This window comes from Atractosteus spatula, chromosome 21 (genome assembly GCF_055471065.1).
Source record: "Atractosteus spatula isolate fAtrSpa1 chromosome 21, fAtrSpa1.hap1, whole genome shotgun sequence".
Classification (NCBI taxonomy): domain Eukaryota; kingdom Metazoa; phylum Chordata; class Actinopteri; order Semionotiformes; family Lepisosteidae; genus Atractosteus; species Atractosteus spatula.
In genome coordinates this window covers 16,842,515-16,856,824 of record NC_142726.1, presented here as the reverse complement: position 1 = coordinate 16,856,824, position 14,310 = coordinate 16,842,515, and the positions used below count along the sequence as shown (strand labels likewise).

Genomic DNA, 14,310 nt, shown 5'->3' with positions numbered 1-14,310 from the left:
TTTTTTTTCAAAATCTTTTTTTCAATTACTCCGTTGTATTCCATCCTCTGGAGTTTTTAGGCTTCTTCTGGGTCTTTAAATTTCCCCGTTGTTCTAATGTCCCAGGGCGTTAAGACAAATTAATCGGACAAGCTACTTCATAACGTACCGAAGGCAAAAGACCACACCATACTGTACAAAACTTGGAATTTACTGTAGGTGTTGGGTGTAGTTTTTCAGCTCTGCAGATAGAAAAGGGGTTGCTGTTGTGTACGGAACTAAAGTGCTTCGGTCTGTGTTTCCCCATCGGACTGGGGAGCGATGGGGGAAGCTTTTTTCCGTTGCTGTGGAGCCGTTTGTGTGATAGGAAGGAGAGTTCCAATCGGGAGCGGATGGCTGCCAGTGAGAGAAGTAATTGAATAAATAATGCACAATTCAATAAAATCAGACCAGTAGGATCCGAGCGTGATAAACGAATGGAGTGCAGCAGTTTGTGGACGTGAAAGTCTGTTATGATTTGTTTTCGAAACAGCATATCATTACTATTGTATATTTTGTTGTTCTTACATGACTACTGTTTCATGCTCGTCGCCTCTTTATAAAAGCCGTATTTGCCGTAACACTACGGTAAGAGTTGTAACTTTTCTGTCTGCCTGACAGGAGTAAGTTCATCCCGACGAAAATGTGCAGATTGCGGTTCAGTGTGTGGGTAACTTGTTTTACTGGGGTGACATGTTGGTTTTCCTAACGGTTTTGATGTAGCAGTTTAAAAATTCAGCCATCAGGCAGAGATCCTGTTGAACCCAGATTAAGATTAACCCAGACATTTCAACGTCGGTTCTGAGCACGGTACCACCGAGTCTCAGCAGGGTCAGTATTGGGCTACATGGCTTCTTAAATGCTGCTGCCTGGAAGCCAAACTGTCCTCAGCAGTCCTGCTCCAGGGTCACTTCACACTGAAGGCTAATGCGACTCACGGCGATTAATTACTCGCCTTCGTCTGGGTCATAGGTCACCAGCGAGGATAGGACGTGCTATTTTAATGTACTGTGCTTTATTTATATTGTATCGTTTTGTTTTTGTTTGTAGTTTTGCTCTGTGGTGGAGAGAATGCAGTTGAAATGGAAGACCTGGTAGAAGAAGAATTTGCTGTTTCAAAGTAAGCTGCATACATCTTCTATACGCGATGTTTTGAAGAGTAGATTGGCTTACATCAGAGACTAAAGCCATTTCTTAATGTGGATCTGATAGAAAAAAACATGTCTGAACCATTTTAATGTCATGTCACCAAGTAGATTTCTTTCTTCCTTAACCCTTTATGGCCTGTCGGGACTTGAAGTGCCTGCCAGCACTAAAAAGTCTCTTCTGAACTGTGAATCTGGGCTTCAAAGAGCAGGAAGGGAAGGTTTTCAGTGAGCAATGACATAAGACTACAGAGTCAAGTTGAGCACTGGCCAGTGTTGTTCACCCAAAGAGCTAGATGTGAATGTTGGGCTACAGTAAAAGGACATTTCTTACCTTGTTTAAACAAAAATTCTGGCCATAAAAGTTTAAACAGAGATTTCATTGTCATGCACCGCATTCTGATTGCCTTTTGTCTCAGTTCTTCAGATGCAGATGCAGCATTTGATGCAGTCATTGGAAACATAGAAGATATAATCATGGGTGAGTGGTTCCTGTGTGATAGCAGTTCCTTTAACCCCTTATTTCCCTCCCTTGAAAACAGGGTTGAGGCAGGCTGAACTCCGTGGACTTGTGCTTCAGGGTAAAATTGCTCAGGGTAATAGCTAAAATGGAGGGAACAGAATAACTCCTGGTCTACAAGGAGTGTCATTTGCAGACTGAAGGTCATGAAATCTCTTTAGTCATTAACAAAGGATGTTATGAGAAAACCTTGCCCAAGTATTTAAAATCCTTCAAGTGCAGACGAGATGAACCCAATGGACAAGTTTCCAAAAGAATTGAAACTTCTTTTTCCTGCAGATTCGTGGGGCTTTAGAAAGTACCTGCTCAGCCAAGTGGTTGAAGCTGATACTTCAAGAAGTGTCTCGATGTGATGCTTTAGCTTATTGAGCTTCACATATTCAGGCCAATGGCTTGAACGGCCTCTCTTACTGGCTTTTGTGTTGCTCCCTGCCTGATTGAGCAGACCACAAAAGGTGAATTGAAAATACAGGCATTTTAAAACAAAAGTATTTGGAAATGTTTGTTCATTGTTGCTTGATAAGCTCATGATTTCTGGGTGCATTCCTTTTCTTAAGATTTGTGGTTGTTTTTTGCTACGAGCACCTGTCCAGATTGCTTTTTATGTTCCCTAGAAGAAGGAAGACAAGGGAGGTGAGTGTTGTGGTGTCTTTACATGTTGACACAGCTGTGATTTCCATTTCTCCAGAAGATGAGTTTCAGCATCTGCAGAGGAGCTTCATGGAGAAGTACTACCTTGAGTTTGACGACTCGGAGGAGAATAAACTGAGTTACACACCCATCTTCAACGAATATGTGGGTCTCACATGCACTGTCCTTATAAATGTTTATCTTGGCATAATGAGGCTAAGGTGTAGTACAGCACATTCATATCATTTGGTTAAAGCATGTTAAATCCTTGATGCCACTTGTTTAAAATCATGGCAAAGTCAAATGAACGTCCACATTATAGAACAACAGTAAAATTACTGCGAAAGTTTGACATAGCATGCCTTCGTAAGCAAGCTGATCCGTAGAGTCTTTTAACTCTGTTTTGTCTTGCTGCTGATAACCATTTAAAGCCATGTAGCAGACCTGGACAGACACAGGCCAGAGGGTTTTGGAGGATACACTTAAATCCTTCTTGTAAAGACATAGAGCACAAGAGTTTGGATGCCTTTAGTACAGAAATATTCACCCCTTCTTGGAGAGCCGCAGTCCACCAGGTCTTATAGGCTGCTTGTGAAGCTCAATGAGAAAAGACCTGGAAACAGTGATAGTAAAGACCATTCAAGTGAACAACTGATTCAGATCAAGTTGCTAAGAGTGGAATTAAAATGCAAAGAAAGAGCAGTCCTCTAGGACCAGGATTAAATATCAGTGATGGGTTAATCAGTTCAGTCAGCTGTGGTCCATTCAGATTATCTCAAAACTACTTGTTTTAACAGATCACCTGCTTCAGTGATCAAAACAAAATTGTTCCACACGTGTAGAAATGGATGAGTTAGGATCACCTATAAAACCTGCTGGATTGTGGCTCTCCAGGAACAGGATTGGCCAGCTGAGCTATTATAACTGGTGCTCTGTATGCCTCGATATGTGGTCTTAGACTGGAATTTCTGTTGAACAGAGAAAACCCAACTGTGACACGGGCTTTTGTATAAATACAATTTTATTTCTGCACAGATTGATCTGCTGGAAAAGTACATTGAGCAGCAGCTGGTGGAGAGGATACCTGGTTTCAGCATGATGGCCTTTACAACATCACTGAAGTGAGTTAACCTAAACCTCGAAAACCTAAAGGAATTATCAGTGACAGAGAGCAGAATGTGCTCTTGTTATGAGACATCTTTAGTCTCTAAATTATGCCGAATCACAGGTTACTTCAGCAGGCGCTCAGGCTCTCAAAGCCACAGAAGGTGTGTGATGTCAGTCAGTGTGGTGATACTCTAACCACAGTTGAACAGCTTGGCTCCAGGTGGCACCACATCACTTTGCTCCCTACAACCCCAAACAGCTTATTGGCTTTACTTCATTGATATAATAACACCTGAGTTAAAGTCCTGTTTCAGTATGGCTCTGAATTCTTTCCCAAAGGATTCTATTTTTGTGCACAGTTATGATGTAGGAATTGTTGTTTTCTTTCCCAGGCAGCACAAAGATGAGGTGTCAGGGGACATTTTTGACATGCTGCTGACCTTCACTGACTTCCTGGCTTTCAAAGAAATGTTTGTCGATTACAGGGCTGTAAGTATTACAGGTGTATATATATTGTATCAGAAAGGTGTAGTTATGTTTGAATTTGTTTTCTTAAACTTGATTAACAAAACAAAAATCAAATGAAAAAAAAGCTACATAGAAAATAACCAGATTCAGTACTGGAGTGTCCGTGCCAGCTCGTGCCAGAAGAGAGTGGGTGCTCTTGCCAGGCTCAGCCCCAGCTTGTCTTGTGTCCTGCAGTGTGGTCTAGTAGCTGAGCAGCTCTTTCTGTCCTGTGACTGCAGGAGAGGGAGGGGCGTGGACTGGACCTCAGCAGTGGGTTGGTGGTCAAGTCATTATCAGCTTCTTCAGCAACCAGCAGCAACTGATCTGCTTCAAACACAGAGCTCCTGCAAGTATTCTCATGCACACAGTCACACACAGAGCTCCTGCAAGTACTCTCACACACACACTCACACACAGAGCTCCTGCAAGTACTCTGACGCACACACTCACACACAGAGCTCCTGCAAGTACTCTGACGCACACACTCACACACAGAGCTCCTGCAAGTACTCTGACGCACACACTCACACACAGAGCTCCTGCAAGTACTCACTCACACACAGAGCTCCTGCAACGACTCACGCTCACACACAGAGCTCCTGCAACGACTCACGCTCACACACAGAGCTCCTGCAACGACTCACGCTCACACGCAGAGCTCCTGGAACTACTCGCGCTCGCACACAGAGCTCCTGGAACTACTCGCGCTCACACACAGAGCTCCTGCAAGTACTCACTCACACACAGAGCTCCTGCAACGACTCACGCTCACACGCAGAGCTCCTGCAACGACTCACGCTCACACGCAGGGCTCCTGCAACGACTCACGCTCACACGCAGAGCTCCTGGAACTACTCGCGCTCGCACACAGAGCTCCTGGAACTACTCGCGCTCACACACAGAGCTCCTGGAACTACTCGCGCTCACACACAGGGCTCCTGGAACTACTCGCGCTCACACACGGAGCTCCTGGAACTACTCGCGCTCACACACGGAGCTCCTGGAACTACTCGCGCTCACACACGGAGCTCCTGGAACTACTCGCGCTCGCACACGGAGCTCCTGGAACTACTCGCGCTCGCACACAGGGCTCCTGGAACTACTCGCGCTCGCACACAGGGCTTCTGGAACTACTCGCGCTCGCACACGGGGCTCCTGGAACTACTCGCGCTCGCACACGGGGCTCCTGGAACGCTCGCACACGGAGCTCCTGGAACTACTCGCGCTCGCACACGGAGCTCCTGGAACTACTCGCGCTCGCACACAGGGCTCCTGGAACTACTCGTGCTCGCAACAGGGCTCCTGGAACTACTCGTGCTCTCACACAGGGCTCCTGGAACTACTCGTCCTCACACACGGAGCTCCTGGAACTACTCGCGCTCACACACAGGGCTCCCAGGACCATACACAATTTTACAGTCTCACAGCTGTCTGTCTGCAAGGAGGGGACATGTTTAAACCTGGACAATCGACTGCATTGTTATTCCTGTATATTGGACCATCCTACTTGATCGTGAGCACTTCCTTCGGAGTGAAGTTTCTAAATTAAAATAAAAGTATCTGCTAACATTGTTGAAGTTTTCTTTTAAAGCCGGGTATTCCTCAGAAGGGACCTGGTCCACCTCCTCTTTTAACACTTTAGCCTTTCAGTCGACAAGGATCATATCTCTTCCACACCCTGCAATGACAGACTGTGCTTAAACATTCCCATGCTTGTTACTTGATGTCTTATTTATTTCTCTAAGAGACCGAAATGCTTCAGCCATGATATTCCACCCAGAGAATGTCTTTTTTTTTTGGTTAGACATATTACTTGTTAACACAAATTCTATGGCTTGGTTTTTCCAGTATTACACTAGAGAAATTATTTCTTTACAGCACTATGCTGACAGTAACCCTGGTCAGGTACAGCACATTAATAGTAAACCTACTCATGCTTTGCGTTAGAATGTTTGTAGGTTCAATTTTCATCTTATTCATGTTTTGTTTTTCATTTTGTACAGTTAAAAATATTTATATACTGTATTTTCCTAATCTATCATTTCCCAATGTACTGTACTAATATAAACAATAAGGACAAAAGGTGACTCGTAATTCAGAGGTTTGTATGTTCAGGTCTGATCCTTTTACTGTAATCATGGGGGATTTAATGTAATGATGCTGCATAGCTCATTTATTCTTTGTGTGGCTGTAGTCTTCATTTGACAGTTTTTTATGTGTAGTTTTGAATGAAGTACCCCTGTTTTCTAACCTCTGTATATATGGATGTTTTTTGAATAAATGGAATACAAATAATTGTTTAACAGCACATTGTGGTTTATAAATATAGCATCTGATATTCGTAAAAGCAAAAGTACAGTTCTCTACTTTCAGCAGCCATTGTTAATTTATGAAGAATATTGTAAAAACCAAACTGCACATTGCACTTTATTATAGTACCATGTCTGCAAAATCACAACCAGAGGTAAATGTCTTCACTGTGTTACCCATTTGTGCAGACCTTGCAAATCTGACACTTTGAGGCTTAGCTCAGCAGCAGGTGTCCTGGAAAGTCTTGACCAGTGTCAGTTCACTACCTGCCTGTGATCCACAGTAATTCGGTACATTGACCCATCTACCAGCAACTGGAAAACCCACAGTCTATTTGCAGGTTTCCTCTGGGGAGAGCAAGAACAGCCAGCCTCCACTCAGCACAGGGTTTGCAGTTTGCTGCAGACAGGCAGGCTGAGGCCTAGGTTACTGAGCTACAAGTGACCTCCAAGAGCATGAAGGACAGCACTGGATACAGGACAGGGAGGTGATTGTTCCACAGGCAGACGTCTGGTACTGCCAGCACTCATTCAGGCAGCTGACTGCAGGTGAAAAGCACAGAGCAGTTCTGACTCCTGGAGCCGAGAATATGCAGGGCAAGCTTGAAGGCTGGCCCTTTCCAGTCGTGGGCAAGGTATCGTTTAACACAGACCTGCGGACCCATTAACTATGGTGTCATGACAGGGGTCAGGCACCTGTTGGCAAGCGCTCCCAGGCGAGTGTGCAGCAGCTGAACCTTGCAGGAAGCTCGGAGCTGTTTGGCCACGCCTCATGCGTGATCCAACTGCAGTGCCGGGATCTCGCTGCTCTGCGCCAGGCACTGAGCAACGTTACTGCTCTGAACGCAATGGTGTGACAGGGAAACCCACACTAATAGAGGGCAAAACATTCATGGGTGAAAAATACCAATGTTAATTTTTTTCTAAAAAAACTTTTCTGCTCTTTACACTGTGGTGTCTGTAGGGAATGTAAAGAAATACATCCATGTAGATTTATGACAAAATTATACTGAATATATTCCCAGTACACAGAGCACTGAGATCCGTCGCCACTTCGCAATAATCTAAAATCTTTCACCAATAAAAAGACACATTGTCTCCACTTCAGCGGTGTTGCCAGCTCCCTTGTGTGTCCCGGTCTGTGATGAGTACGAGCGTGTGTGTAAGTACAGTCAGGCTCTCCTCCGAGCAGCAGAGACTACGCAGGGACAGTCCCGGCGGCCTGGGCTGTGGCGCCTCCTCCCTCTCTTCTCCAGGCCATGAAGCTCAGGAAGGAGCTGGCGCAGTAAGCAATCATCACCAGGCAGGCAAAGAACTGGCGGAGAAATCAGGAAATCAATACAATTAGAGACAACACCCATTTTCAAACAAAATCGTACCTAACAGAATAGAGGTTAGTTTTGAAACCTCTTATTTGTGTTTCAATAAGTGTACATAGGGTACATGTAAAGATTTTTTTTTAATTATTTTTATTGATTTAATTTTATTTCACAAAGGGTCACTTTGATATTTGCTTTAAGCAGTTCTTAGAATCAAACCAGTTTTGAAAGTGGCTTTAGGTGAGGGCAATCTTCAGTATTGGAGGTTAAAGCTTTAATATTTGGTTTATTCCACGCTGAAAAGAGAAGAAAGAAAACACAACGTTTCGAGCTCACACCTGATGAAGGCTCCACGGCCGAAACGTGTTTTCTTTCTTCTCTTTTCAGCATGGAATAAACCTATTACTTGTTCCTTTGCAGCCTACGCATGCTGACGCAGCTCCCAACCTGCTCTAATATTTTGTCCATTTTTAAATTTTCATTTTCTGCAGAGGTTATACAAATAATTCTATTTCAAAGATAATGGAGAATTAAGAGTTCCCACTCCCCACCCTGAGCAACACTTCCCTGCAAAGGAGGATAAAGTCATTAAAAGACTTGAAGGAGCTCAAAGGTGAGCTGAGTTATGGTAGGCACCATCATTAGTGTTTTATCACAGGATAAAAAGAACTCGTGACTGAATCCTCAGCATGGCCATTCATCGTATATTTATTTTTCCAACTTGATATCTTTCTCTGATTCATGAGTAGAGAGGTACATTCCTTTTATAGCTTTGACTTCTGTGTGTTAGCTAGAGGGAAACATTCTTTATTAACAAATCCCGACCAATAAAATGCATACAAATTAATATAGAAAAATACAGCTTCCAGGTCTTATACACACAGAATACTGACCTACTGACTGCTTCCAAGCTGTCAAAAATACTGATGAGCTGGTTGAAATGTTATGTATGTGTTTGGCTCTTAATGCAACGTCGTGTGTTTTCCTCTTAAAGCAGCACGGAAGCAGTAACATTTTTGTTGCTGTTTTTTGGAATATTACACGTCAGGCAGTTCATTCTGACAGTCCTGTACAAAGTCCATGAGGGCTCTGCCCTGGGTGCTGTGCGCCTCAGCAAGCTATTATCTCTTGCACCCTCTCCGTGTTGCTCTCATGAGTGACTCACTGTGGCCATGAGCCCTGCAGCAGTGTCTGTGCCTCCTTCTGCCCCCCTGCCCTCGCTCAGATGGTGTCTGTGCGCTCCGTACCCTCAGACAGCAGGGCAGTCTCAGTCGCCAGGACAGCGGAGTGTGTATTACTGTCTCAGTTTGCATCGCAGTGAAAAGCCGTGTGACCGGTTTTCCGTGAGACCGGTATTGTGCAGCTTTTGATGCTGCCTTGGCAGGCCAGGTGCGGGACTGAGCTCAGTGCCAGCTCTCCCTTGCCTTACAAGCGTCTGCAAGCTGACTCTCGGGAAGAGGTCAGCTGCTGGGAATTAAGTCAACGCAGGTCAGGTGTGCTGATCAATATCTGTACTCGCATACTGGAGTGCAGGCATCTCGTTTGCAGCTCCAGGGATTGCAGTTTCCATTTACCCCTGGAGCAATCTTCCATCCCTGACTTTAAATGTCATTTGCAATGGTTCCCACACCTGGTGCGAACACGCCTGCTAAGGCCAGTGCTTGTATGCAGCCAGTGTTTTGGCTCTTACTGTATTCTGTGCTGGTGACTCTCTGGGGTCTTTAATTCAGTGTCACGGTCCTGCTGGACAACTCTCTCAAGCATTCAGCTTCATTTTATCGTCTCACTTACTGCAGCTGCAGCCAAGTTGTTAAAGTTCAGCGTCCCAGCGATGAAGTAGGGAGTGATGGAGGCCGAGGTGGTCAGGAACGCAGTGATGTAGAGGACAGCAGCAGTGATGTTAAAGGCCAGGAGCTGCTCGGGGAAGAAAATGTTTTAAGGCAGCCTTCACAGAGGGTACACACTCACTCTATCTAGAACCTGAACGCCAGCAGTTTGTTTGAAGTCACAATTCATCAAAATACCCAAACAGCCAAGCAACATGTCTCCATTACTTTACTAATTGTATTGTGACAGAGCTACAATGGTATGATCTAGAGTTCAGTAAAAAACATGCCACAAAAACGCATGCATTTTTTTCATGCATTTTTAAGCAAAATAAAGGGGATAAAGTATCAATACCACTAACAAAAAGGATAGTCATTCCCACTGCAAAACACAATCTGCTCCTCAGGTGAATCTCTGACTGAGCGGAGAATTTAAAGACTGCCACCTACCACAATGGTCCAGGGCACTGACACCAGCTTGCTGTTGACCCTCAGGAAGTAGATGAAGAACACCAGGATGGTCAGGATCCATAGAAAAACGCTGACAAACATCACCCAGCCGAACCCAGGAACCCTGAAGTACTGTGTGCTGGCAATGAGAGCCCACACCAGCAGCCCCAGGGCCTGCGCAAAGCAGAGCAGCGGTCAGTGGTCAGTGGGTCAGTGGCCTGAGCTCCACCTGACCTCCGATTGCAACAGTCTCTGTCTTACAGTATTGCACGAGAATAAGGTCTAATTAACATGAGGGTGCAAGACTGCTCCAGGTCTGTGCAACCTTACAGATTCCCTTCCCTGTGTGCTGCAATGTTTGAGACAGGGCTTTTGGGTGGTATTTGATTTTTTTGTCTATTCTTGTAATTAGATCCACTTTTTCTCAGATTGCTTTGTCATTCATTTGATCATTAGACAGCTGCACTATATGTAACGTAAAAGCGACAGTTACCTATTGACAACAATAACAATACAGCACTTGTGCAACTACCAACATGTGGGAACTCTGGGCTAGAAGCTAAACAAAAAAAAATACAATAACCTGATTAAAACTGACTTGCAGCAAAAAGAGATTCCGTAGACAATATGGGTTTGCAATTAACTGTTCCATTATTAATCCCAGATAGTGTTACTAACCATGGTGACATGGGAAATGCTACTTGATACCTATTATTAGCACTACGGCAAACCTGCAATCATGCTTCATGCGCTGCCGTATATGTGTCCTCTCGCCCACATGAGCAACAGGGGAGAAATCACCTAAATCTGCCGAGAGAGCACTGACAGGCACTGCAGTAGCTTTATCTGCGTGGCCTGTATTGCAAGAGGGTTTTTTACGCTGGAAGTTCGGATGAAACGTATCTCAGTTCTACCGTAAAGGTAAACACATTTATACTCCTGTGGAGGAGAGTCCCCTGTCTGTTTCAGTACACTCTCCTAGTCCCTAGTCCTAGTTTCAGCTAGTCCCTCTTAAGACCCTGATTTATTACCAGTCCTGAGGGAAGCACAAGCTAAAGGCATATCTCATTACACTTCTCTTTATGATGTGGCACTATAAAACATAATTCCAGTCTCACCTTTTTTGTTATAGAATATAGGTGCTTATCAGTGATGGCCATTACACAGTGGTATTGCATGCTGGTAGCTTGTTTGTTGGCATGACAATTATCTGGCCTCGATGATGTGTTGGCCATTCCTGGTCTATTTTCATGGCAGGGATTTAAATACAATTTCATTTGCATTGATGGTTTTCCACGGAAATCCAAACACTCCGTAGTACCAGAAATTCTTTATTTAGCCTGATTAAGAAAATATTCCATGACTTTGAAAAGAGCGTCTTTTTTCCTGCCTTCAGCAGCACACATCTCCACACAGTGTGTTAGTCTCCTCAGCTTCATTCTAAATGGAAGCAGACGAATGAAGAGGCCTTTCGGGGATCAGTCTAACACTGTTCTGTGCAGCCAATTATTAACCCTTTGTCATGCTTGGAAGGAAACGAGAAGGTGAAAAAAGCCACGCGTCATGCAGACTGTGTCTATCAACTTAGCGCTACGTACATTTGTAAGTCAAATATTTGCAGAGGTCTGTGAAGAATAAGAAACTGTTCTTTGTCCTGTCAGAAAGACCTGCTTGTGCAACATTATTGGTGTGTTTTAAGCATGACGATAGTGCACTGTGCTATTGTAATTTTTATCCCTGAGGTCAAAGATATTTACACACTGAGCCTTATCCCTACAGCGCTCAGAGGGCCTTTATCTGTAGCTTCAGCCTCTTCTGACCAGACAGGTTCAGCAAGCCATTCTTGAAGTCGCTCAGTGAGACCAGAGTCTCAGAGCAGTCATGGCAAACAGCCATGTGTTTGAAAACAGAATCCGGAAACCCCAGAACACAGTGTTAAACTGCCTCTCTTCCAGCCGCAAGGGAGAAATTCTGGTCAATCCAAAGCACAAGTACTTGACTGAAAACAACTTACAATTGTATGTGAAGTCCTGACTTAAAAAGTGTCAGTGCAAGAAAGCAAACAGTTCAGTGCAGACGTAGTGCTACAGCAGAGTGCCCATTGGGCACCAAGAGCAGAGTCACTTTAGACTGACCAGAAGCTTCTTTTCCTCAGCTCACAGTGACGCCCCAGGGACACAGGCCAGGACCTACGTTCTGCACCATCCCGTGCCCAGCTAGTCCTGTTCCTGGGGAACATTCAGCAAATACAAGCTTCCAAACCTCTACAGAGCGTTTAAGGTCAGAGGCACTAAACTAAACAAAAGGAGAAGACGAGTTGTTTTCCCCTCCGTCTCAACTCAGCGGTCTGCTGTAAGTGTGTTTACGTCATTTGTTCATGAATCAATTAAAAAGGAGGTCGTGCTAAATGAATTATAGTAATATTAATCGGAATGACGATGGTGTTAAATGACATAAGGGGGCTTTTTAAAAAGTGCTCATAAAGAAAACTGCATAACAGTAAAGAGGGTTTGTTTTTGGAATTCTTCACAGCTAACCCGTGACCAGCGAGGCGCTTGGTGGAAAATGAAATTGAACCCTCTGGCTCTCTTATTACAACATATGTGAAGACACACCCATAGTAAATATTGACAGTGGAGCCTCCAGCTTAGCTGATTAACTTACGATTTCGGTGATCATGAGGATGGCGGGGACAGTCCTGATGAAGATCAGATCCAGGGAGATGAGCCTGACAGAAAAGCCCCGGACGGCCGTCTGAGAGGGGGAGCTGGTCTCCGTGTTCACTTTGCCTGGAAACTCTGCCATGACTCCCGACAGGGTAAATAAGCTCCAGTACAGCACACCTGCGCGCGACGCTAGCTGCCAAGGAGGGGCAGAGGAGTTTCAGAAGCCCGGTTTCTCCAGCTGTGAATACCCAGGTGTCCGGGGACGAGGCTCTCCTGCCCTGTCTGTACTCGTGGCTTGGTAGGTGCTGGCTCTCTCACCTGTGCCTGCGATCACCAGACAAGCGGCTCAGGGCGTTCACCCAGGGCAAACATTTACATACTGCACTGTAAGATGAGCTCTCCGCTGTTCCAGCCCTCGTCACTAAAGGGCAGCGCGCGCCGCATGCCTGCCCAGAAAGAACTTTCTCACCCACCGCTGACGGATCAATAGCACTCCTGCAAGATTAAGATAAGAAAACTGCAGAGTTTGGTTAGTGTGTTATTTGGCTGGGGGGGGAGTTTCACTGTGCAGTGAATTACTTTGCTGTGGTTTCTGTCTGTCAGTCATGCTTTGAGAGTCCCCTGCCTGTTTCAGTACACTCTCCTCTGACTTTGTCATGGTGCACCATGGGGAGAACTGCAAACTGAATTAATTGCCCAAATAATGATTGCAGAAAATCTGTGAGGGTTTGCTATTTACAAGTGCCGAGACTCGGGAATGTTAGTTTTCTCTGTAGTTTGAATAAGTATAAATTATCCCGAGCAGGGGGTGGCAGGGGGGCCTGGCATTTTGTGCTGCTGCCTCGCAGATCTGGGGTCCTGGGTTTGATTCCAGACCGGAGACTCTTCTGTGTGGAGTGTGCATGTTCCCCTATGTCACATCTGCGTGGATTTTCCTTGAGTGCTCAGGCTCCCTCCCACAGTTCAAAGACATGCTGATTAACTACTGTAAATGGTCCCTCCCTCCATGGCCTGGCAATGGACTGGTCCTGTCGGCCATGTGCTTTCAGTCCAGCCTCAGCCTTCCTCATAGTGCACAGCACAGTGCACTTCGGGCTTCTGGTAATGGGCAGGAAAGCAGAACCTGTAGAGAACTGGAGTGGACTGGCAGAGAGCAGGAAGTCAGGAGGCCAAGACATTAGACATCTGGAGATCCTGTGGGGAAGGGGAGGGGGGCTGCGATCTTCCTGCTTCTGACACCAGGCATTATACTGGAAGCGGTCAGCATGTCACAGGAGATGATAAGAGCTGGAATGTTTCTTATCTTGTGATCTGGTTACAGTGTAGGTGATATTCTGGCTAAGTACAGATTCAGGAACCTGTTTGTTCAACTTTTTGGATTGCAAACGCTTAATTTCATTGCCTCTTCCCTGAGTACGTCCTGGTCTCAAAGGGCAGCTCACACAGGGATGTGTAGGCGGGCTGTTTACTACTACTGGAGAATGCAGCTCAAGTACAGTACGAGAAAGTACAGGATGTCTCTTGCTCTTTAAGTAAAGTTTTATTCACATGATCTGGCCTGATTGGTTTATACCTTCACAAAATTGCAAGTACCCCTCCCACTCAGGACACGGAGAAACTGTTCTGAAACTAATCTGACGATCTGGGACACCACTGTGTTACAGGTGTAAGTACAGACACCTCCGGCTGGGATGTTAAAGCTTGTTGGCACCGCCTACAGGGAGAGCAACAAATAACACTCTTGTTCTGAGCCAATAACCACGCAGAGTAATAATAATTATAATCATTAATAATTGCTTATACTTATACAGCA

The 14,310-nt window shown here is 45.2% G+C and overlaps 2 protein-coding genes across 4 annotated transcripts; one reads left to right on the top strand and one right to left on the bottom strand.

Moving 5' to 3' along the window:
- Nucleotides 1-290: 290 nt before the first annotated feature.
- Nucleotides 291-6,222, top strand: arl2bp (ARF like GTPase 2 binding protein). 3 transcript variants are annotated; one of them, XM_088938774.1, is made up of 7 exons: nucleotides 291-390; nucleotides 1,069-1,138; nucleotides 1,583-1,644; nucleotides 2,372-2,478; nucleotides 3,349-3,434; nucleotides 3,813-3,909; nucleotides 4,167-6,222. In XM_088938774.1, exons 1-7 carry the CDS (start codon nucleotides 372-374, stop codon nucleotides 4,248-4,250), a joined length of 525 nt encoding a protein of 174 aa, XP_088794900.1. In that variant the 5' UTR covers nucleotides 291-371; the 3' UTR covers nucleotides 4,251-6,222. The 3 variants fall into 3 exon arrangements, with proteins under 3 accessions (XP_088794900.1, XP_088794898.1, XP_088794899.1); XM_088938772.1 differs by lacking the exon at nucleotides 4,167-6,222 and having other exon boundaries at nucleotides 3,813-4,052; XM_088938773.1 differs by lacking the exon at nucleotides 4,167-6,222 and having other exon boundaries at nucleotides 341-390; nucleotides 2,375-2,478; nucleotides 3,813-4,052.
- Nucleotides 6,223-6,225: 3 nt separating this feature from the next.
- LOC148817334 (plasmolipin-like) lies at nucleotides 6,226-12,863 on the bottom strand. The gene is made up of 4 exons (XM_088938771.1): nucleotides 12,496-12,863; nucleotides 9,832-10,005; nucleotides 9,347-9,469; nucleotides 6,226-7,551 (listed from the first exon to the last, which is right to left on the bottom strand). Exons 1-4 carry the CDS (start codon nucleotides 12,634-12,636, stop codon nucleotides 7,435-7,437), a joined length of 555 nt encoding a protein of 184 aa, XP_088794897.1. The 5' UTR covers nucleotides 12,637-12,863; the 3' UTR covers nucleotides 6,226-7,434.
- Nucleotides 12,864-14,310: the final 1,447 nt, after the last annotated feature.